Source organism: Ascaphus truei, chromosome 12 (genome assembly GCF_040206685.1).
Source record: "Ascaphus truei isolate aAscTru1 chromosome 12, aAscTru1.hap1, whole genome shotgun sequence".
In the NCBI taxonomy this organism is placed as follows: Eukaryota; Metazoa; Chordata; class Amphibia; order Anura; family Ascaphidae; genus Ascaphus; species Ascaphus truei.
Window position 1 is genome coordinate 35,210,905 of NC_134494.1, and position 25,506 is coordinate 35,236,410.

Here is a 25,506-nt window from a genome sequence, read left to right on the forward strand (position 1 = left end):
ATATTTCAGAACTCCTGTATGTCAATGGTATGGAGGTCAATTCATATGTTGCCACAGCTACTCTAAAGACAGGGCCGTTTTAGGCCCTAGGCACTTTTATTTCTAGAGGCCTGTGTGTCCGATATTTTTATGCTAATTTCATCGTTTGCTTGTTTCTTTGATACTAGCGATATTTGGCATCAATACTTTTGTTTCAATATTTAAAGGTATCGATACTTTGAAGGCATTTTAAATTAAAATTTGCTGTTTTCTCTTATTTTGTGATTTTTTTTTTGTTTAGGTATTTTCTCAAGTGAAATATTGTAGGCCCTAAAAGGTTCGTAGGCCCCAGGCACTGTGCCTAGCCGGCCTAATGTATAAAGCGGCCCTGTCTAAGCTACAACCATTTTGACAGTACAAAAGACCATTTAATGTAGCAATCTCATATCTGTGGTAATTAATATAATATATATATATATATATATATATATATATATATATATATACATATATATATATATATATACATGTAGAGGTATCAGTACCGTGTTAGCCGAGCTTCAATAATCAAAAAATAAATAGATGATACCGTTCTGTGGCTAACGAAATGCTTTTATTTGTGTGAGCTTTCGAGATACAAATAAAAGCATTTCGTTAGCCACAGAACGGTATCATCTATTTATTGAAGAAGAGATCAGTGTATCTCGAAAGCTCGCACAAATAAAAGCATTTCGTTAGCCACAGAACGGTATCATCTATTTATTTTTTGATTATATATATATATATATATATATATGGAGCAAAGACACTACCACATGATAAGTCCCTTTAACGTGCACTCAGTGTCTGTATAGGGGAAAGTACATGAACAGAAATATGAGATGCCAATGAAAAATAATGGTACTGGTCCTGGATGTATTGTATAATTGGCCAATTTAAGATGATTATTTATTGGATATGCATTAAAATATTTGGACCGTACTAAATAGGTGAGTACAATAAAACAATAAAACCACATTAAATAATAGCACTATGTGCTGATATCAGATAAAGGCAACAGTAATGTGCCGGCTAAAAATGCAGATGCTTTAACAAATTGATCAGAGCCCTGAAATAGTAGAATCACATCAGCAATAAATAATGTTGATACATAGTGTTTCAGGTGGGTGTCTGTGGGTGACTCCACTTAAAACTGGCCCTCAGAGCAATAGTAGCTACACACAGGGAAGGGAGAGAAATATATACACATCCCTACACACCAATATATACTGACCCTGCGGAGAAAAACCATAATCATGTAGCTGCCTAATAAAAGAATCGCATAAACCCGCTTGTCCTTTCCCTCAAAAACATACCTCTACATCTCTGGGGGCTGGAAAGGGGTGGGGAGGGAACAGAAAGAGGGAGAGAAGACCCTAATCATTTAACTGTGCTGTCCCTGTGGGGAAGCATTCCTGTGAGGCTGCGTGTTTATTGCTGGTGGGGCTGTGTGGTTGCTGCGGATGAGGCTGCGCGTGCTGCTGTTCGAGATGCGCTGTCGGTCTAGCGTTCTGTCTCACCAGACAGACAGAGGCATAATGCGTGACGTCATGGCGCTTCCCTCTGACGCGTGTTTCGAGTAGTCTTCTTCCAGAGAGGGATAAGATATATATATATATATATATATATATATATATATATATACATAATCAAAAAATAAACAGATGATACCGTTCTGTGGCTAACAAAATGCTTTTATTTGTGCGAGCTTTCGAGATACACTGATCTCTTCTTCCGGCGATGTTACAATGAATGAAGCAAGCAAAGGGACTACTAAAAACAGTGTCTCTTGGAATGTTATCTGTGCTGGTCCTTCCCCCGGTGTGAATGAGATTTATGGCTAGAGGTGTTAAATGGTTTCTGAAAGTTAGGGATGTAAGAGTGTGTGTGTATCTTTGTGAATATAAATGAATGGAGAGCCCACAGTGTATACAGTGCTTTACAAAAGGGGTGTGTGGAGTGGGAGTTAATATAAATGGTGTGGGTAGGTGTGGAAATGTGGGAGATAGTGGCATAACAAAAGTGTGTGGACACTATGTGGTCCCTATTGGTGTATAGGGATGGAAAAACAAGGAGTATTGGTATGTGTAAGAGACAGCTGTGTGTGCATACATATAGCACAGTATGTACAGACATGGTCATTAGCGCTCATGGGAAGAGAGTTCACTTGTGTCAGTAATGACTCATAAAATTTCGATCTCTGTTTAGGCCACTGCTAAGTGTATTGTAACATCGCCGGAAGAAGAGATCAGTGTATCTCGAAAGCTCGCACAAATAAAAGCATTTCGTTAGCCACAGAACGGTATCATCTATTTATTTTTTGATTATTGAAGCTCGGCTAACACGGTACTGATACCTCTACATGTGTGTATATATATATATATATATATATATATATATATATATATATATATATAGATATATATACACACATATATATATATACATACAGTGTTCGTCAAACCTATACATTTGCACGCCCCGTACGAGTGGATTTAACATCGTGGCGAGCTCCTATTGGCCCAAGCAGCACGCGTGTGGTACTAGGTGGCGAGTAGATTTTTTTTTTTGTCCGGCGAGTAGATTTTTTGGTGATTTGTCGACCACTGTGTGTATGTATATATATATATATATATATATATATATATATATATATATATATATATATAAAAAGCAGAAAGTAGCCGTGTTAGTCCAGTTGCGATAGTGCAAAATAAATGAGTTCTTCAGTATTAGGTGATACCTTTTTTATTGGACTAACAATTTATGTCATAGGATATGTATATATATATATATATATATATATATATATATATGTATATATATATATATATATATATATATATATATATATATATATATATATATATATATATATATATATATATTTAACCTAGTGGTTATAAAACTTACTTTGTTGTGTAACAGAACTTTTTGTACCACCAACTTCTTACAGGTGTCTGAAAGAATCTACACTTATATCATCCCTACATCTTCTTGTATTCCCTTAGTTTTAGTTATTACCTTCAGGGGTTATAAAATCTCCCAGCTGCAAAACTGGGGCACAGTTAGAGCAACAAAAAAATAACAGTAGATTTATTAAACAAAAGGACTTCAATTGTAAGTAATGGTATTTTTTAATCTGTTAAATCTTGTGCATCTCTTTGTCCAGTTTTACAGCCAGCAAACGTTGATAAATAAACACATTAAAGTATTTGCCCTTTCTCTCTCTTTCACGCCATCATTGTGAAGCACAGATGTCCCAGGATGGTGATTACCATTGTAGGATTTTGCGTACCTTGTGTACATACAATGACGGCCGATTTGAGGAACAGTAGTACTCCCCAATTGTACCTTGACACAAACATTTACAGATGCATCTCTGGAAAAACAAAATATCTTTAAAAGAAACCTCTTGCAAACATCTGATCTGATGCAACGTTTTTTTATTTTCCTTTACAAATGTCAGAAAGATGTTCGCTATAGGCTTGACAGTTATCGCAGAAATATATTACCGAGTGAGGACTTAGATGTGTGAAATAAATAACACTCGTCCCACTTACCGTCGTTCACAAAAATAATTTTACAATGTCATTGGCTTCTTTAAACAAATGTAATGAACCTCAACATATACATCTCTCCTTGTTGGTTGCTTTTCCGGGGGGGTGGGGGTAGGGGGGGCGGGGACTAGAAGAGTTTAATTTGCTTTAAGGAGGCATTGTCCCTTTAAAGCTGCAGTTCAGGCAATATCCTGCATGTGTGTTTTTTTTAATAAATCAGTTCTGTAGTAAGACAAAATACTTTTAGCATTTTCTGTTTTAAAAAACAACAACTTTGAAAGACCAATTTTCTTGTATTCTATTTTAACAAGCATACTTGTTCCTATAGAAACCATTTACATTCCCCATATTTAAAGATGTCACCAAACTTTGCCGATCGATAGACGGAGAAAGAATTAACCGGCAGCTATGCAGTTTTTTTTAGGCAAGTAGAGATTGCCCAGATAAAACTATTGAAGTTAAAAAAAAACTAAAAAAAAAAAAAAAACGGGAGCCTGAACTGCAGCTTTAATATGGGTTAGCGCCAGTGCCAAATCAAAGCCCTTCCTATAATGGAAGTGATGCTGATCTCATTGGAATACATTGTTTTACAGTTGTCAATGCAAAGATTCATGTATCCCACATGTAAATAAATAATTGGTATTCTTTCAGGGTCAAACATCAAATAGATTTCTTTCTTCCATAAATTATGATGTTGCTTTCACTTTCTTATTTAACCCTTTACTCTGCCACCCCACCTAACTCCGTAGGATCTAATCCCCACTAGTGGAGCCTGCATTTCATAGTGTTGCAGTGGGGAAATTCAAATATGTTGGAAAATGTAATATAATATAATTCATTTTTTTTTTTTTTTTTTTTTTTAAAGAACACACGTAAATTTTTTAGGCAGAGAAAAATCACATGGTCCAAAACATAGTTTATATATTTTAAAAATATATTTAAAAACATTAAAAATTTTATTTTTTTGAACATATATTATATGTTATGTAGTACACTTAAATAGAGGTAATCCTATTTACAATATGATTCAGATGCTTTCAGTTTAAATGCCAATCTCAATGTTTCAATAACATAATTATATAAATATACTTAACATACAATAAATATTTATGTTACACATCGTGAAAATATATACTTTTTTTTCTCCTTCAGAAAGAAGAACAAGGGCCACATACATAAAAACGTACATTTTCAAAGTGTCTCACTTTAACAGAGCGGGAGGCGTGTGACATGCAGAAAATACCTTTGCCACAAACAGACCACGGCAAAACTTAAAATAGGAGTGACCAAGAGAAGTCATTTGTCAGCTGAAACGGCAAAGCCCAGAATGAGAGGTGTGTTAACTGTGACATGTGATAGCTCTGTCATACGGTGTTGCCGTTCTGTTTCACAGGCTCACAGTACAGAAATACTCCAACACCTCAGGAAATACTGTTGAGACTGAGTGTAACAGGCTCAATATTTGTGTCTCTTATAAAGTTATATTTGCATATTCTGACTTTCTGATATTTATGTATATATCTATATCTATCCATACACACTACACACATATTCATTTGAACACATATATATATATATATGGTAACCAGGGAAATCCAGGTAACAAAGAGACAGCACACCGCAATCTAATGATAATATATTGTGGTGTGCTGTCTCTTTGTTACCTGGATTTCCCTGGTTACCCTGTACATGTTTCTATATGGGACGAGCATCTGCCTTCATTTGAGAAACTGTGAGTGCAAACTATTTTTTAATTGACTATGTATATATATATATATATATATATATATATATATATATATATATATATATATATATATATATATATATATATATATACACATAAAAAGGTGGCACTGTGTGCTCATTTGCATGTAATTTCCCAGAATCCCTTGCTGCAGTGGAAGTGCTGTGTGCTGGGTGATAATGGTGAAAGGCAGGGTTGCAGACCTGTCTAAGCCATGCAAATGAGCATACAGTAATATTTCCATTTGCTATATATATATATATATATATATATATATATATATATATATATATATATATATATATATATATATATATATATAATCACCCAGCATACAGTGCTTTCACTGCAGCAAGGGATTCTGGGAAATTACATGCAAATGAGCACACAATGTGTCACCTTTTGTCTGAAAAACCATTGTTACATGGAGCTCATACAGTATAAGCTAATGCTCGCTGTTAACACAGCTTTAAATCACAGCATGGGAATCTGGGAATCAGATGCAAAGCCTGAGAAACCATTCACAGACATGTTTCAACCTTAATGGGTATCATCAGTGTGAAGTTGGTTGTACTGCTGGCTTTGCAATATATATATATATATATATATATACAGTGGTTGACAAATCACCAAAAAATCTACTCGCCACACAAAAAAATCTACTCGCCACCTAGTACCAAACGTGTGCTACTTGGGCCAATATTTACTCGCCCGAGGGTTAAATCCACTCGCCCGGGGCGAGCAAATGTATAGGTTTGTCGAACACTGTGTGTATATATATATATATATATATATATATATATATATATATATATATATATATATATATATATAGTGTGTACGTATGAATGTGTATATGTACACAAATTCATATACATATACACACACTTTTATATATATCACATGTATTTGTATATAGATATAGATATGTAAAGTGGTTCATCCTATGAAGCTTGTATTTCAAATGTTGCCTATTTGGTTTTTAAATCAAAACTTTGTAATCTCATTAAGGGTTCTGGTCAATCGTAGCCCTCCTGTATCAAGAGTTAGCAATGAGAGAAAGCACACAGATTCTGCTTCTGTTATTGTTGTTTCCAACAGAGAGTTATTTCAACAAACTACCGTGTCTTCCCCATGCAGGTGTTTTCATTTACTTCTGTCAATCATATCTGCAGGAGTCCTCCCAGATTGAGTAACATCCAGATCATTTCCAGATGGAATGAGTGAGATCAGCTCATGTATTTGTCCTTTCATCCCCCAAATTACACCACTTGCCTTTCATCCAAGCAAACACTGGTGTCTTTATATGATATTAAGGGTAGGATGCAGGAAACATCTCAACACTCATTTCTAATTAAAGATGGGTGCAGCAGCCCTGCTCTTATATTTCATATCTCAGAATGCTTTGGAATAACCGTATTTAATGGCTGTAGTGCAAGAGGGGCGAGGAACGCAATGGCACTGAAGGAGTTATTACATCCTTCAGTGCTGATTGGATGTAACAGACCCTTAGAATGCTGAGGTCTTCACCAGCTAAAGAGTTAAATAAGTTTGTGTAGTCACAGTACAAAGCAGCTTTCTGCTGCCGAATAAGTCAGCAGCCTGACTCGGCTACATTTTCACAGCTATTTCTTGGGACTGTAGCTGGCAGTCAGAATGTTAGAGGGTCTTTTAATACACTGCAAACTAAAATATCAAAGCAAAGCGGCATTCTCCAGGCTCTGCAGATTATAGATCATTAGATTACCACTTGATCTCTTGGAGTTTTGGTATCCAGAATGTGTTTTTTTTGTTGTTTTTTTTAAGTTCCTTTAGGTTTGATTGTTACAAACTTCTAAGCTAAAATACTTACATATATTTCAACTAATTCTTTGGATAATGTTACAGTAATGGCTTGTTAAACCCGTTTTGAATTACATACCTTTATGTTGTGTATTACATTTAGAATCTGGTCATTTCACTAGTTTTATTCTTTCATTACTCGTTACCCATCGTGCTGAATATACATTCTATCCTCTTTTTTACTTAGTAAAAGCCTTTTTGTTGGCTTGTGCAACAGCTCTATTGTGTGACGCTATTCCAACTCTTAAGGAGTCCTGCACACTCCACAACAGGCAAATATACTGCCACATTCCCTGGAAACATTGTGATTACTGCAGATCTGATTTGTTTTCCCATTAGCATCGAGAGGCCAAAGTTGGTGGATCAACGGGATATAGATAAACATTATTCAAGCAGCATTTGCATTGGAAATATCAACTTAAACCAGTGGCATTCTGGGGATCTTTACTAGACACTAATTTTCATGTTTCTACTGGCTATTAGTGTGATCTGAAACTTCTATTTCTCCGAGTTGTCAACAGACTATTGTTGTATCAGTGTATCAATCTTACAATACATTTCGATATAGCATACATCGCTGTTTCCCCCAAATGATTATTACTTGAAAAGTGGCACACAGGAGCCTTTTAAAAGAGCAGATTCATAAAGCGACAACCCCCCGGAAAGTTCGTGGAAAAATAGTTCAGGTGCCAACGCAGGTAACATGAGCATTCGTTTTCAATTGCCTTACTTTTTTTTTTATTTATTTTTTTTTTTTTTTATCAGTAGTCTGATTTGAGTTTGCAAACAAACACCTTCACAACATACAAAATTAAATATTTCTTAGCCAGAACACATGTCCATGACAAGCTCTTTGCAACTTTTGCAGGAATAAAAAATAAAACAGTAAAGCTATGACAACAGCACCTTGACATTGTTTTAATTCCAACGCTATCAGAAGTTAAAAGCAGTAAACAGATATAATACTAATAGGAATGAAGATACTTACTGTCTAAAATGTAAACGGAATGTTTTGGTTCAAATTTTGTCTGAAAGAGGACAGAGTTTTATCAATTCACAATTGAAGCAGCATGCGATTCATGTTTTGTACTCGTTACGTTTTCAGTTCTTGGCAACAGCAACAAACCACAATGTTATTGAGGAACATAATGCAGGCTCATTTCTTAACCAATTCGCTGTTGGATGGGCCAGTAACACATTGCTCAGCCGTGTGTTCCTGGCGCCTACCAACAGCGAACGGGCGTCCGTTGTGCACAGGTGATGTCTTCCTTAAGGTTATGGATATGTTCAATAAATAGATTGTAGATCCACCATACTGTATAAACCTCATTTATACATGCAGTCCATAAAATTATTTTTTTTTCTTACTGAATAATTTACCCTGTTATGTATATATACAAATAGATATTTTCTTCTCAATATAATCTATACAACATAAATTCACTATCTTCCCCTTTTAATGGTCAGTGTACATACACAAGAAGTGTCTATTCTTATAAAGCGCCAGCCAACTTTTTTTTTGCTATCCATGGTGAGAGCCCGCACATAAGACTGGGTAGTTCGGCACTGCGAGTTCCAGTACCTCTTGTCTATGCCCCTGCATCCTTCTTTCATGTACCCCATAGGGTTGCATTTGGTCTCATAGAAATATTGCTTCAGTTGGCCTTTGGGTACTGGGACTTTTTCAAGGACAGTAACTGTTTGCCCCGACATGTCCACTGCGGTTTTCTTGTCCGCTGCCGTCACCCACTCGCTAATACTGTCACAGACACTCAGCTCACCACGACGGGCAGGGTCTGAGTGGCGTCGGACCCTCATGGACATGTTTGCAGCATCCAAGTAGTTTTTGTACTCCTCAAGAAGGAAAAGCAGGGGTGGCTCCAAAGGCACTTGACTGCTCAGCATCACTCTAGATGAATACAAGTCTGAGTCCTTTTTTTCCTCGCTCTGCCTTATGTTTTGTTCCTCTTCCAGGAGCTCCTCTATGACATGTTCAAAGGTGTCCGTCAGTGATGGAAGTCCTCCTCCTCTTGAACTGCTCATGGGCCCACCTATGCTCTCCAAAGTACCATGGGTCCGAAGACCTGGGTAAGCCAAGCCACTTTGTCCTCTGACACTGGCTTCTTTCATGGGGGCAGCTTTCATGCAACTGAAGTATGAAATAACCATAGTAAGGAAAAGGCTGGTCATCACTCTTCTCACCTGATGGAACTGTGTGGAAATAAGCAGAGAAATAACAAGGATTAGAAATGGCAAGATCTCTAATGGCCAATCAGTTGCATTATTCACAGGGCAACATTTCAACTGTCTACATTGAACAATGAAGTATAGCTGCAGATTTATAGGCCCATATTTAATATGCTGTGAAGCTATTTTCTACTTGGGAAAGCTTTGCATTTCATTCAGTTTATATTCATTTCGGGCCCCAAAAACTAGCACCAACATTTATTAAACAAGCACCAACACTAATCTAAACTACCACTAAAAATAACAAACTAGTACCAGCACTAACCTAAACTACCACTTAAAGTAACAAACTAGTACCAACACTAATCTAAACTACCACTAAAAGTAATAAACTAGTACCAACACATCTAAACTACCACAAAAAGTAATGAAGTAGTACCAGCACTAATCTAAACTACCACTCAAAGTAATAAACAGGCACCAACACTAATCTAAACTACCACCACCACTAATCTAAACTACCACTAAAAGTAATAAACTAGTACCAGCACTAATCTAAACTACCACTAAAAGTAATAAACTAGTACCAGCACTAATCTAAACTACCACTAAAAGTAACAAACTAGTACCAACACTAATCTACACTACGACAAAAAGTAATAAAGTAGTACCAGCACTAATCTAAACTACCACTCAAAGTAATAGACAAGCACCAACACTAATCTAAACTACCACCACCACTAATCTAAACTACCACTCAAAGTAATAGACAAGCACCAACACTAATCTAAACTACCACCACCACTAATCTAAACTACCACTAAAAGTAATAAACTAGTACCAGCACTAATCTAAACAACCACTAATAATAATAAACTAGTTTCAGCACTAATCTAAACAACCACTAAAAATAATAAACTAGTACCAGCACTAATCTAAACTACCACTAAAAGTAATAAACTAGTACCAGCACTAATCTAAACAGCCACTAAAAATAATAAACTAGTACCAGCACTAATCTAAACGACCACTAAAAGTAATAAACTAGTACCAGCACTAATCTACACTACCATAAAAACAAAAACTACCACAAATACTAATATAAACTACCACCACCACTAATCTAAACTACCACTAAAAGTAATAAACTAGTACCAGCATTAATCTAAACTACCACTAAAAGTAATAAACTAGTACCAGCACTAATCTAAACTACCACTAAAAGTAACAAACTAGTACCAACACTAATCTACACTACCACAAAAAGTAATAGACAAGCACCAACACTAATCTAAACTACCACCACCACTAATCTAAACTACCACTCAAAGTAATAGACAAGCACCAACACTAATCTAAACTACCACCACCACTAATCTAAACTACCACTAAAAGTAATAAACTAGTACCACCACTAATCTAAACTACCACTAAAAGTAATAAACTAGTACCAGCACTAATCTAAACAACCACTAAAAATAATAAACTAGTACCAGCACTAATCTAAACAACCACTAAAAATAATAAACTAGTTCCAGCACTAATCTAAACAACCACTAAAAATAATAAACTAGTACCAGCACTAATCTAAACTACCACTAAAAGTAATAAACTAGTACCAGCACTAATCTAAACAACCACTAAAAATAATAAACTAGTACCAGCACTAATCTAAACTACCACTAAAAATAATAAACTAGTACCAGCACTAATCTAAACGACCACTAAAAGTAATAAACTAGTACCAGCACTAATCTACACTACCATAAAAACAAAAACTACCACAAATACTAATATAAACTATCACCTGCACTAATCTAAACTAGCACCAAAACTAATCTAATCTAGTGCTAACAATAATACTAAACTAGAACGAACACTGGATTTCAACTGGAGTTACAAAGTTAGAACATTAAGGATTGGCTACATCTTTTACCATACAAACATAAATACGTATTGTGTTATATTTTTCAATATAATCTCAAATGGGCTGGCCGTCTGCTGTAACCTCTAACCATGTAAGGATTAAGATGGTACAACTATAAAACATGGACTTTTGTTTGGCAAAAGATCTGTAATAATGGCAGAGCTTTTTTTGTGCAGGACCCTTAAACAAATAACAAATATTTTATATGTGAACTGGAATAAAAGAGTTATCTTTAAACAAGGAAATATGTCAGAAATAATAGGGACCCGCTGCCTATGAACGATAACTAACATAATTTCCAATCCTAATAATTTCATAATCCCTTAATATATGCAGTTTCGTGTTGAACTCTAAAAATAGGGGGTGTTTCCCTCACAGAAATAGCAGTGAATAATGATAATATGAGCTGTGCTGTAAATATGCCTAAGAAGATAACATATGCTGCCCCCGCAGAGACATTTTTAGATGCTTGACTCATTCACATAAAGTACATTTTCAGTCCACTTTTTTCATGTTAACGTTGGTAACATTCTACAGGATGAAACACTTTGTGTTTATTGATGATAACCCCATGTACTGATAATTAATTGAACCAATATGTAGCATTATTACACCGAGAGGGAATGAGGCAAGAATGTTTGTCATAGGAGGGATGTGTAACCTAGAAGCGCTCCCTGGAGTATATGCTACATGTCAAAGCCGTATAGAGATTCAATTTTTAATGATCTATCCTTTATTCAACAGGATCATTGTAAGGGCAATATGGGGAATGAGACTAAGTAACGCTTTAGTAACACATTCAGAATCCTACTTTCGTGAACATAGTAGAGGAAAATGAGACTTGTAAAAATGCGCCCCATTGGGCTTTAATAAGAAACAGATACAAAAACAATAGGATTCTTGTTGGAAGAAAACAGCAAGGCTGTATCCAGAAGGATATGTTTATTGATGAAAAAGACTCGTAGGGTTAGAATTTCTAAATGCTGATGATGGGTACCAAACGCAGTTTTGCCTAGGATTGGGGTCGATTGCTCAATCAAACATAGATTTTCAAAGCAATCAACCAGTAAGAATGCTTCTTCGTTGCTTACATAACTCCTTTTCACACCAGAAGCATTGTATTTTGGGCACTTCTGCTTCTCCTGACACTGAAGAGGTTCATTTCTATGTTAGAGAAAGGAGCCCTGTATTGGTGTTATGTGAATGGCAAAGCCTTGCAATGATACAGGTTGACTTGAGTGATAGAATGGTAATGGGGTAATTTGTGTGTAAAGACTGTATGGCATATGCAATACCTTCATTTACATTGTTACTGACGCTCAGGAGCCAATGGGTTAAACATAATTGAGAAAAATAAGCTGTGAAATAGTCTAATTTTAGTGACCATTCATCAAACACAAACATTGACTTGAATATTAGCTATGCCCAAAAGTGCTGAGTTTATAACAATGTCAGTGTAAAGATTGCACATCACTTGTTCATTGTATAAAAACAATGCCTTTATTTTCAGTGAGTAATTGGCTTAGGGCCCTCTAGCAAGCCAGGCGTTATCAGCCTTTGTAGAAGATGCTATCTGATGTGTCTGGATGTCTTTGTTTCCAAATTGGGTGAGCAAAGCCAGTGATTCAGAAATGAGAAACACTCTCACAAAGACAGAACAGAAATTGTAAGCAATATTCTTGTTTTCAATGCCAGTGGAGTCACATTTTTCCTTCTGCTTTTGCTTTACTGCTTTGCTTTGCATTTGTTTTGAATGACTAAAACACTGACTCATGGCTGTAACATTACCGAGCTGGACATATTTTTAACTCCAAAAATTAAAAACATGCATGGAACGCCTATAACCTCATGAGCGCTGCCAGGGTCTGCAAGATATAACACTGAAAAGGTGTAAAATGTCTAAAAAGAACATATCCCATTATTAGAATTCATCGCTGGCAAAGTTCAAGGATCAAAAAGAGTGAGGATTTGGTGGATGTCGGTGAAAAAGTTACATTGTAATGGAATAAATGTGAAAAGGCTTAATTGAAGGTTGTGGGGACATTTGTACTGTAGTAAGTTAGATTGACTTCCCATGAGTTACACTCACTTTTCAAAGTGAGTCCTAAATATGTCTTTTGTGATATTATCTATTCATAGGTTAAAACAGATGTGTTGATTCCTTGAGGCAAAGATTCTTAGGCTGCGTCCATACAGCCTTCGCCGCGCGTGACATCACCCGCGGGAAGCGGTGCATTTTCAGGACATGGTAAACGCGCCATTGGGGGGTGTGTCTAGGGGCATGTCTGTGATGTCACAGAGCTGGTTCGACCTCATTGGGCGAACCGCTCACGTGACCTGCTCGTCGCGCCGAGAAATCAATATCAACTGATTCCTCGCGCGCCGCACACCTCCCTCCTGCTGGACACCGCCTTACGGGTAGATCCTCAGAAATTAGCTAAATAAGGGCAAATAACGTTACCTTACCTAATTAGGTAATGGACTATTTTTCCTTCATCTAACAGGGATTCTCAAAGCTAATCATATGCATAAATAAGCTCAGTTAGCAGAACCACCATCCTTATGTTAGCTGTAGAAACAGGGATGAGTATAGTGCTGAGATTCGTTCTTCAAAACACTGTGCATGCGCATTGGTCAAACTTTAAGGCGCTTTATTAAGGCAGCGCTATTAACTAGAGATGGGGGAACCAGTCCAAAGCCGTTTCACGTTTTTCCCCCCCAAATTTACCATTCAAAAGCCGTTCCGCGGTGTTACAGTTTCAATCCGCATGGATTAATCCAAAACCACCATTGGATACAACCCACGGTGGATTTTTTTAACAATCCATCAGCGGATTCTGCACTCTGCTGACGGATTTTAAGAATCCCATCTGCGGATTCAGCAATTGGATTGGATTCTTAAAATTTGTCAGCGGGTTGCAGAATTCGCAGATGGATTGTCGGTGTTAAAAAAAAAAAAAAAAAAAAAAATCCGCAAAAGGCGAATCGCCATTCTTGAGACAGATCCGCTGAAATCCGCGTGCCAAAGGAAGCGCCGATCCGCAGCGGATCCAAATTCGCCCATCTCTACTATTGACAGAGAGATGTTCATGTGCGTTACCAAAGCTAATGCAAATCTTGTAATAATATTGGGAAATTTATCATTTTTATACTTATTATATTTTTCACTTAATTATATGGTATGTAATGTTCCACTATTATTATTATTGTACCAATATTAATTGTTAAGGTATGTATAGATGTAGATTATTGCACACCCGTACGTAATACAGTCATTATTACATTATGTACCATATTAGTTCACACAAACATATCACTTTAATCACTAAAAAACATAATATACAGAAACATAATATACCATATTATGTGCATATGAGTAAGCCTAAGATCCATTAAAATGTAAGGATCCGCTACTTGTAAGGGAAATGATAGGACATCGTAGCGCTAATCACCTTTGGATACACGGCACGGATATGGATACGTTAAATTGGGATAACGGAATGATAAAAAATTAGCAATCTGCTGAGGACCTACCCCTTAGTCACGGGGGGAAAAGTGGTGGTATTAAGTCTCAGTCATATGTGCTAAAAGCTTAATTCCTTTACATAGTCGAAAGGTTGAGAGGGACTTGGTGGAATTCATGACCCGACAAATTAAATGAACTGCACCTACCTGAATAACCCCCAAAATGCTTTATAACAAAATAGCCCCTACATTAAGTAAATTAGTAGCAAGGCATTTCAGGTGCTGCAAGCGCTGGAGGTGCAAGAATAGTACATAGGGGAACAAAGTCAAATGTAAATGTTAACTGGCTTCTAAATGGTCTCTCTGGAAAGCAAAGTTGGAGAGGCACAAGGTAAGTCACGTAGAACTGAGATTGTATTACATTTAATAAAATAAAGATCAACTAAACTGGCACTCCAGTGTGCAAAATAACACTGCAATCACCAGCGTAAATACCCTAAAATGATGACCCTGTGGGGATATTCATTGGTGCTCAAAACGAGGTGGTTACTAAGAAACAAAAAACATTGAATCTTCAATGTCTATAACCTCGCCAGGTAAGACACTGGGAGGATTCACCACCGAGGGTAAAACTTTTTAGTAAGAAACACACACACCAAAAATATGCAAAAGATGTCTTTTATTGAGCCAACTTTTCGGCTTTATCAAGGCACCAGAGGGTAGCTGAAAAGTTGGGCCAGTAAAAGACAATTTTTGGACATTTTTAGTGTGCTTATCCCTTTGTTATTTTGGTACAGTACCTTATAGGTTCTCTGATGGCAGCGCCCTCTCCAGTAATCCTGTCTATACTATTTACATGTGTGCTCCAACCCCTTCACATCAGTCCCTGCTTCAGCACAGGTGGCTCAATCAGAGGCTCAGGCTTCGTGGAAGACTGAACCTCTGATTGAGCCACTTGTGCTGCAGCTGGGATATCTTTAAAACCTGTCCTGTTAGGGGGGTTCGCGGACGGGAGTTCAGCAGCCCACGTCTATTGAATAAGAGAGAACGCATGCATATCATGAAGAGTAAAATAATCACCCCCCAGTGTTTCTTACGATGCGTTTTGTGAGTAGGCAGGTTTTCATGATCAGCAGGAGGCAACGGTCCGATAATGCATTCATCAAGGAAATTACATATAAAACCATGCTAATCTGGCACAACATTTCCATGACCACTTGTCCCAACTGACAAATATAAGCAGCCATCTGTTTTGTAAAGCAAATAACCTCATGTTAAAGTCCCCTTTTCATGGATCATGAACATTTGAAAAAAGAGTATTTGTGTATGTCTTTCCTTCGACCTCTAATTAATCTTAACTATCCCGACCACCAGATAATGGTATAAAATAATATTGTAGAGGCTCAGATGGTATGTTTGGTGTACGTCCAACGCATGATTTCATGTGTAAGGACACACACAGCGGGGACATCAGCAAGAGTTACATTTCATTATTTTACTAAATTACTTTTTATAAGAAACTTGGTACAAATAGATCCTATTATTGCAACACAATATTTTAATAAGAATTAACTTAACGTATTGCAGGCAAGTAATCCTGAAGATATAAGGCACAAATGTCCCCTCACTCAGCATGTGTTTGTGCTTAGAAGGGATACGTGTAACTACTTTAAGCAGCAAAGTATTTTATACACAGATACACTGTTGTAGAGGTGACCCACAATTGAACAAACGTTATGACCACTCTCCACCCTATGTAATATCCCCCTTAATGGAATCAGCAGTCAGACTGGGCCATATTCCAACCTGAGCTACACTCCATCCTACAATGAGCAGCCGCTTTAGCATCTGTAGACTGCCTGCCTGTAGACTGTAAACTCTCAGGCAGGACCCTCATTACCTCTCTGTACCTGTCTGTGTGTGTTTGTCCTCACCTGTATGTAACTGTACTGTATATAATATACATTACTCTGTAACCCCATTGTACTGCGCTGCGGGATATTGTGGCACTTTACAAATAAACGATGATAATAATAATATCCAACACAAAGTATCCCTGTTACATCATTTAAACCCCTGCATGACTTCCACTCTCCCAGCTGCCCTGCTCAGTGTATTTGGGCAGTGCAGGACGGCACCTCTGACACCCTAATGTGAACGGACAAAATGAAGATGGTTAATAAGGCGATGGGTATGAAGAGGCCGCAGAGGTTAAAGTTGTACACACTTCAATTAGTGGAGGGCGAAAGCAGCACTGTAGTTATAATTCCACACGAGTTTGTGGCTTTCTGATAGAGTTGAAATACGTTAATCTTGCAAGATTGTGAGTTTAATACGGTCACTGACACTTTATGAGATCAAGTGCTTGATCTATGTCCGCCTATTGGCTTGGCCTAAGGCTGAGATTATAGAGGGGGCGATGGCGCTGGCGTGCACGATGTGAACAACAGTCCGATTCCCTATGAGGCCACCCATAGTGCATGCCACCGCCCTAGCGATGCAGAGTGACCACGTCACGTGAACGGTTCAGCCAAAGAGGGCGAACCGGCCTGGTGACGCCTTCGACACGCCTCCCCAATTGCTGGAAGCTGAGTTCACCCATCGCTCGGGCGAGAAAAGCGTGCGACGCCCTGCACTCGCACACGCACCCTCTATTATCTCAGCCTAAGAATAATACCTCGTTACTCCTATTTGAGGCAGTGGCGTAAGTACAAGCTTTTGCTACCCTGCACAAAAATGTAAATGGCCCCCCAAATAAAAAAATGTGAACTAAATCTACAGGTTCCACGGAGTCCCGTGTTGGTGGCCTTGCGAGCCCCCCACTTTCTTTCTCTTACACTGCCCCCTCTCACACACCTTCTCGCTCTCTCACCCCCTCTATTTCTCACGCCCCCTCATCCTCTCCCTCCCTCCTCTCACTCTAACACTCTCTCTCTTACCTCCTCGTCTCTCACTGTCTCCCCTTTTCCACTCTCACTCCATCCTCTCTCACTCTCTCCCACCCGCCTCTCTAATTCTCTCACTCTCCCCCTTCCTCTCTCACTCTATCCCACTCACTCAATTCCCCCTCATCCCTACTCACAGGTCCTATGAAAACTATTTAGTTAAGGATGGACATAATAAGACAAAATGTTCTTCACTTTGTACATGACCAGGGAATCTCTGTAGAAACAAAAGCTCATGTAAAGCCAAATGTATTTTCAATGTTGTAGTCTGCAAATAACCTATTGTTCACCTAAAATCCCCTAATCAAAGTGCCTGGATAAAATTAAACAAGGGCCCTTATTGATGTAGAATACTATTTTGTTCCCTTTAGGGTGATACATTGGGATATTTTGTACTTCTTTGTCCATCATTTTTTTAAATAACTATAATAAAGATAAGAGAGGAATTCCCTTTATAAAAAGAAGTATTTTATCCACTATAATAGTGAAACTGCTGCCTCGAAATGAAGGGAAGGTGGTCATAGTCCATATCTCCAGCACTATGGAACCGGGACCCTTTAGTGTGGAAACAGTTAATATTAATACAAAACAGTCTACGGCGGTAACTGAAAGGCCCATGAAATTTAATTAGAGTTTAAACTGGCTGTGCATGACAACCTATTGCAGATGCAATGCCCTAGATCATGACACAGCCGATTAAGAAATTATAACTTAATCAAGATACTTCAAAAAAGCACCGCAAGAGAATGTCAAACGGCCACAAAAATCTGGTTTACTAATCTATATTTAATTATCACGGAGCGCACAAATTATTCATGGGGGTTTGAAATGCTTCCCATGGTGACTTGCCCGAAAAAAGAAATCCTCATGCAAATCGGGAATGTTTCACTTTTTTCCTGGTACAATAATTTAAAAAAGGACCACATCTAATGTGCAGGTACATTTGAAACACAACCCATCAGAAAACAACTAGATGACTATGCGACAGGATTATCTGCTCTATGACATAGGTGCATGATGTGTGTTTTTTTCAAATTAAATCAATGAATAAATAAACTTAAAATCGACATAAATCTATGGAGGGCTCTCTGTCTCTTGGTGAGTTTTGGGTTGCGGAGAAGATTGGGGGAAGAGGAGCAAGTTGTTTTCAAAACCTTTTTGGAGTCTAGAATTAAACTTGAAGTCTCCACCAGACCTGAATCCACCAAATATATTCCTGTATGATCATCTATGTCAGAGTCTTCCTAGACATCCTGCTCCCTGCCACATTTCCTTTCTCTGTCCACCGGGTGTGCTGCTGTTTTCTGTCTGCTCTGGGGTTCCTCTGTTTGTCTGTCTCCTTGTTGCTTCTGTCCTCTGTCCTTATAGTTTCCTGTTCCTCCCCTGCCTTGGTTTTGTGTGTTCAGACTCCCTCTGCCCTGATCTGTTTATGTTCCTGTTCTGAGTCCTGTTCATATTAAAAGCCCTTTCTATTGAACTAGATTGCCCCAGTCTGTTTCCTGCTATCAAGTCCCAGTCCTGTTCCTGCTCCCTAGTCTCAGTCCCTGCTCCCTAGTCTCAGTTCCTGCTCCCCTGCCCTGCTCCTGCCTTCCTGTTGCCGACCCTGCCTGTGACCACGACAATCCTGCTTGCTGCCTGCCACCGAACCCTGCTTGTGGCCACAACTATCCTTGCCTGCTCCCCGCTGTTCCGGCCACCGAGATCCTACCCGCTCCAGGAGTCTCCCCTTGACAATCTATATATTAGGCGGCCTCCTTATTCCATTCAAAGCTGAATCTTGCAGGAGTTTCATTTAGACCTGTCCTGAGGAAGAGCTATTATGGTCAACCTGCTTCTTCCACTTTCTCTTGGGAAATCGGGTTCTGTCCCAGACAGTTAGTAGTGTCAATACTCAAAATCCCACTTCCTCCAGGTATGGTCGTAGCTATCATATGTCACTTAAGGCTTCCTTGTAACCAAACCCCCCCCTTAAATGTGTCCCATATATTCTGGGACTTCTGAAGTGTAGAGATTAGTCCCACACAATTGGCTATTGGACCTGCAGCAAACTTGTTTGCAATTAAGTATTTTATTCCCTCCCCCCTGAGTACTGCTTGTGCTGTTTGACTTTTACAAAGGGACAAAGGGGTTCAACATTTGTCACACTCATGTGTTTAAGGTGCTGGCCTAAGAAGTGGAAGGCTACTGCTTTAGACCTGGTACATGCTTCTTAGAATATTACAGTAAACGCACTTAGTGACAAGTGTTCATTGTATCTACATAAAACTACTATTTACAGCACTGTACATTATTGTATATCAGAAGAAATTATTATTATTATTAATATGAAGAGTATGAGATCCACATTGTAATGTCTGCCTAATGAAATATAAGCATAAAAAAAAGGACGAAAAAGAGGGGTGGGAGCCCTGTTCAGCTCTTTATTAGCATACTGAAGGGGAGAGGGGGGGGGGGTCCCTGCTCAGCTCTTTATTAGCATACTGAAGGGGAGAGGGGGGGGGTCCCTGCTCAACTCTTTATTAGCGTACTGAAGGGGGGGGAGGTCCCTGCTCAGCTCTTTATTAGCGTGCTGATGGGGTGGGGGTGGAGGGGGGGAGCTGAAATAACGTGGTTCAACTCAGAAGGGGTCCCCTGGATCAAATTATGTAAAACAAAGTAATTAAAGAAAACTGTATAGGTGGATGTGCTGCTTTTAGGTGCTCGGCTTCCTCAGAAGACACAAAGTAAACCTATTCTGCTGGCAGTACTGCATATAGCAGAATATATAGACACAAAGAACCCATGCCAATAACATTTCCCAATTCAAATTTTGGTTGCACTGCATATGTTCATTGGAAAATATTTTAACATGACCGTTCTTCTAGTTCTTAGTTTAATTGTTACATTAACTTCATAGTAATTAAGGCTGCCAAACAAACAATACATCTAAAAGCTGATATCGTTGTGTACCCATGAAAAGTCAGCATTGAGTTCTAAGAAATCCCTAAGGAGTGGTTAGCAGTGCATTACTTAGTAATGCAGTGACATCATTTACTGTAGTCATGGGACTGAGTTTGGTTCCATCATCTACATTAGCTCTATGTGATGTATGCATGTATATTTGTATTCATGTAACACAACAATGTATGTAGTGCTGTACCAAAGAGACCAAAGGGAATGCTCAGATCCGGCTTGACATTTAACGGGGTTTGGTGCCAGGGGTGGAGCGTGGGGCCTCTTATCCTCTCCGGCATTTCCTCCTGCTCTTCATCTCAGCGGCGTCATGTGATGTTGTGACGTCACATTGCTATGGCAACGTGACGCCGCGATGTTGCAGAGATGAGGAGATGCCAGATAGAAGGTAAGAGAGTTACAGAGCCCCCCCATGCTCTCCACTGGCAGTTAAATCAGTTTAATTGTTGTGAGGAAGAGCGCAGGGCCTCTGTAACCGTGGGGGGCTCGGAGCGACTGCGCCGACAGTACTGCCATCACGCCGGCACTGGACATGTTCATATAATTTAGTCCAACAAACAGAAAATCACACAATATGAAAGGAAATTCCTGCCCTGTTAGATGACTTCCATACAGCATGCGAAGGAGTAAGTGCCATAGATGGCAGTGCCTGACCACCATGGTTGGTAAATGGGACTGTAGGTGTGGGGCAGTAGCCATGAGTCCAGGCTAATGCTTCATTCAGACGGTGCGTTTTTAGGAGTTAGGAATGTGAGGGAGTTAAACGGGTAAGGGACAGTGAGGGAAACATTTTTATAGAGAGAGAGCTGTAGAGATGAAAGGGGTGGAAAGGAGACAGTTATGAGCAGAGGGCAGGAGATGAGTGGGGGCATAGCGAGAGATCAAAGCGGATATGTCGAGAGGAGCAGATGATTAAAGTACCTTGAAGGTAAGAAGGAGAACTCTGGAAGAGAGATGTGCAAAACTGTCCAAAATGCGATCATGAAATTAAAACAAAATCTGATTCCCTGCTAAATATTTTACTAAGCCTTAAAGCATTTAATTTCCCCCCTCCCCCCTTTAATATGTGCATCAATGCAATCCACACAATGATAAGTAATTAGTTAAGTTGCAGATCGATCTGTTCTCCTGTGATTAATCGGCGAAGATTCAGCTCGGGGGTTCACTAAGTGGCTGTCAGTGCAGCAGAAGAGGACCAAAGATGCAAAGTTCTGTGGGGAAGATCATGTGACCAGGCAGTCACTAGATACAATTGGTGCACTGCTAGAGAGAGGGCAGGGCTCAAAAAGGGGTGTGCCAGAGCCTGTTTCAGAAGAGGAATTGGATGTCACTTTGTAAATGGTTGGTATAGAAACAAAAAATGCTTGTTACATTATAATACATAAAAATGTAATTCAGAGAGACCTGAACTAGGTTGCAATAATCCACATGGGAGAGGATAAGGGTGTTCATTTCAGATTTAGCATTAGATTGAGAGAAGAAAGGGCGGATGTTGGCAATGTTACGGAGGAAAAAGTGACTAGTTTTAGCCAGAGCATGAATGTGAATGTGACTGGAGAGGGAGGAGTCAAATGTCACATTTAGGCAACATGCTTTGGTGACAGAATAGATGATTATTCCATTTACTGTCATGGAAAAATTGGATATTGGGTCAGAAGAAATTTGGAGGTGCTCAGTTGTGATCTTGGGGAAACAATGTAATCTGAACCTCAGTTTACCCATCTTCTGCTATTTGTGTCTGACTTGCAGACTAAAGAGCCAGGAATGACCTGCCAGGGCATCTCCCCAGAGATAACTTCATCACTGAAATGTAACTTTGAAGTGTGCACCGTGGAACTGATCCACACAGTACAAATATACAATCCTGTATTGAAGCACACTGCAGTTTGTGGATACTGAAAATACAATCTGACGAGGTTCCCCATCATGTAAAGTAAAGCCCCCTCCAATCCTACACTGCATTGTGAACTTTGTCTGCTGTGACTGGTTACATAGTTAGACACATATAATTGTTACCCAGTTTCAATAGAGCTTTTGGGATTACTTATTAGCAATAAAAAAAAAATACCTTTATTTACTGGCAGAAACCCCCCAGAAAATATAACAAATATATTCTAATGATACACACTATTCACACAGATAATAGAAATGACTAGTGGCAGCTGCTTGTATCATATCCTGCCACAGTTGGAAAGAAAACCCTATATACAGCTCTGAGCGAAGAGCTGTAACTATTTTCAGATTTCCATTCAAGTGCAAGCATATATTAACACTCAGGCAGACTATACAACCATTGCAATTTGCAAATAAAAATGGGTTATGTTACTATACAGTCTGACAAGACGATACACATCCCAAGACCTGCCACAGAACAGAAAAAAAAAGTGCTGGTTCTCAGAAACGTGACAATCTTTTTTTCATGAGTTAAACGTTACCCTTTTCACCAAATCCCTTTGATTTTTACAACCAACAGCAAAAGGCAGATGTGCCACGTGACTGTTCAGTGTCGAACGCCGTCGGCATTCACCAAGGCGCCATTCCTAAATCAAACATGCAGTAAAAGCTGGGCGCATTCCCTTAGAGGGAATGCAAGACGGCAACACACGTAAATAGTTGTGCCAAAGTTCATTTTAATGAAGTGTACGCAGCACCGTCCAGAGAAGGGCAAAAAGAAATGTTAGTGCTTATCTCAACATTTGGTTTTGCACTTTCCCGCACTTTGATCTGTTGCATTTTAGAAGAGGTTGGCATGCCTTTGTGGTTTTTCCTATAAAGAGGGACAAACCCCTCTTGGTCAAACTGATCACGATAGACAGAATATCTACCAAACAAGTAGGAAATAACCAGTATGACAAATTTGATCGAAAACGGGAGACGATTATAAACTCTTTTCCCCAGCCAGAACAGAATAAATTCAGATGACACCCAAGATAAGATGGTAAACTAAGCCGGACGGAAAATCGGATAAAGGAAATATAAAATAAGGAGAACGTCCTGCATCACAACATGACAGAACAGAGTAAAAACGAAGAGCCTAGTCTAAACAAATATGATAACTAAAAGAAAGAACGGGAGTCACAAACAAGCTACGGTACACGGTTTTAAGTTAAATGGTCGAGATATTAGATCAAGATCAGTTATACGTTCGGAAAAAAAACTGGGTATAGCAAATATGTATTGAACTATGTAATATTATACGATAACCTATGTACATGTAAATACAATATACTACAATTTAATATTTTGAAATGTATCTGTAAACACCCTAATATAAAGATACTTAAAAAAAAATAATAAAAGAGGGACAAAGCTTTTAAAGGCTTAGGATGCCGACCTTTGCCCCCTGTACCAGTGTTATCCCCTGAAATAATTAGACGGACATCCTGTCGTTTATTGCTATTAAGAGGTCACAGCTTTGTTTCCAGTTTACATACATCTATCCTAAAGACTGCCGACCCGCCCCAAACTATAGATGCACCAAGCCCGATTGTTAAGCATGCCTGTGGGTCGCGTTCGCTCCACACTCCCCACCCTCGGCTGCTTTAAATAACAGTAAAATCAAACAAACCTGTGGTTGCTAAGTTCCAGCCGTACAGCTGGTCACTGCGTCAACCAAAAAATCATTAAATAATATATATATCATTTGAAAGACAAGAACTATAACTAATCGTAAAAATAAATATCAATACACAAAATTAAAAAAAACAATAACAGAAAAGGTGAAAAGAATTAATCACAGAAGGAGGCAGATGAATGGCCCTTTGAGATGCACACACACACCTTTACTATTTTTGAGTTACTTTATATTCATGTTAGTATAAATCAGCATAAGATAGTAAGAAAGAAGCACTCTCGTCAACTAAACGGATTTGGGAATTTATGGTTTCAAGGCAAAACAAACGTTGTAAATCAAGAAAACAAATGCATACATATGTCTCCTTCAAGGTGTATTCTCACAGCTGTGAAACATAACATATGTGTTTAAGGGCCCTCTGTCAAAACAATCAAACCTATATGTTACAGCAAGTGGATCGCTGATTAACAGGAAAGAAGTGGAATCAGAGTATACGATAAAGAGATGCATATATACTCTTCATAATATCTCTTCTGGTTCCCCATGACCCGAACAGGTCTAACTAGTTGAGTTTTTTTTTATTTCAGACATGTACAAATACGAGCTCAGCTAAAATTACCTTTAATATTAAGAAAAGATCTATGTGGAGCTTTAACGAGTCTAGGTACATTTCAAATTACCCGTCCCTATAAAAATGTAAAGCATGGACGCTCAAGTCCAGTCCTCAAGAACCCCCCACAGGTTTTAAGGATATCCCAGCTCCAGCAGAAGGTGGCTCAATCAGTGGCTCAGTCTTTGACTGAGCCACCTGTGCTGATCCAGGGATATCCTGAAAACCTGACCTGTTGGGGGTTCTCGAGGACTGGGGTTGAGCCTGTAAGAAACAAAAAGGTTGTATCGGTATGTGATCAGCATTGTGGTGTTGTGTACACTATTTGCAGATGTAGAAAGGCTGTGTTTATGCGAGCATAGGAGAAAAACCTGACTGCACACATTCTACAGTATCAACAAACAGAAATGTCTTCCACCTTCCAGCTCGTGTAATTGTGCCACTTTTATATACAATCGGCGATTTGACCCAGATGTATAACTGGTTAATGAAGCCTTCGTTAGGAACAATGTTTGGAAGACATGTGCCGGCTATTTCCCATATGTTTTGGTAATTGGAGTGTGACGGGGTTAAGTGCAGGCCAGGGTTTGAAGGACTTAGAAAGGCGGGACACTTATCTCCTGTGGTGTCCATCTGTTTACCTCCCAAACTGATTCACAAAATAATGTTGGTGCAGGAT

The 25,506-nt window shown here is 38.7% G+C and overlaps 1 protein-coding gene across 2 annotated transcripts in view; it reads right to left on the bottom strand.

Moving 5' to 3' along the window:
• Positions 1-6,145: 6,145 nt before the first annotated feature.
• BDNF (brain derived neurotrophic factor) overlaps positions 6,146-25,506 on the bottom strand; it is a 70,579-nt gene continuing 51,218 nt past the window's right edge. For both annotated transcript variants that reach the window (XM_075567300.1, XM_075567301.1), the window contains exon 2: positions 6,146-9,378. In XM_075567300.1, coding sequence (XP_075423415.1) covers positions 8,611-9,378 — 768 coding nt within the window. In that variant the 3' untranslated portion in view covers positions 6,146-8,610. The remainder of the gene's footprint in view (positions 9,379-25,506) is intronic.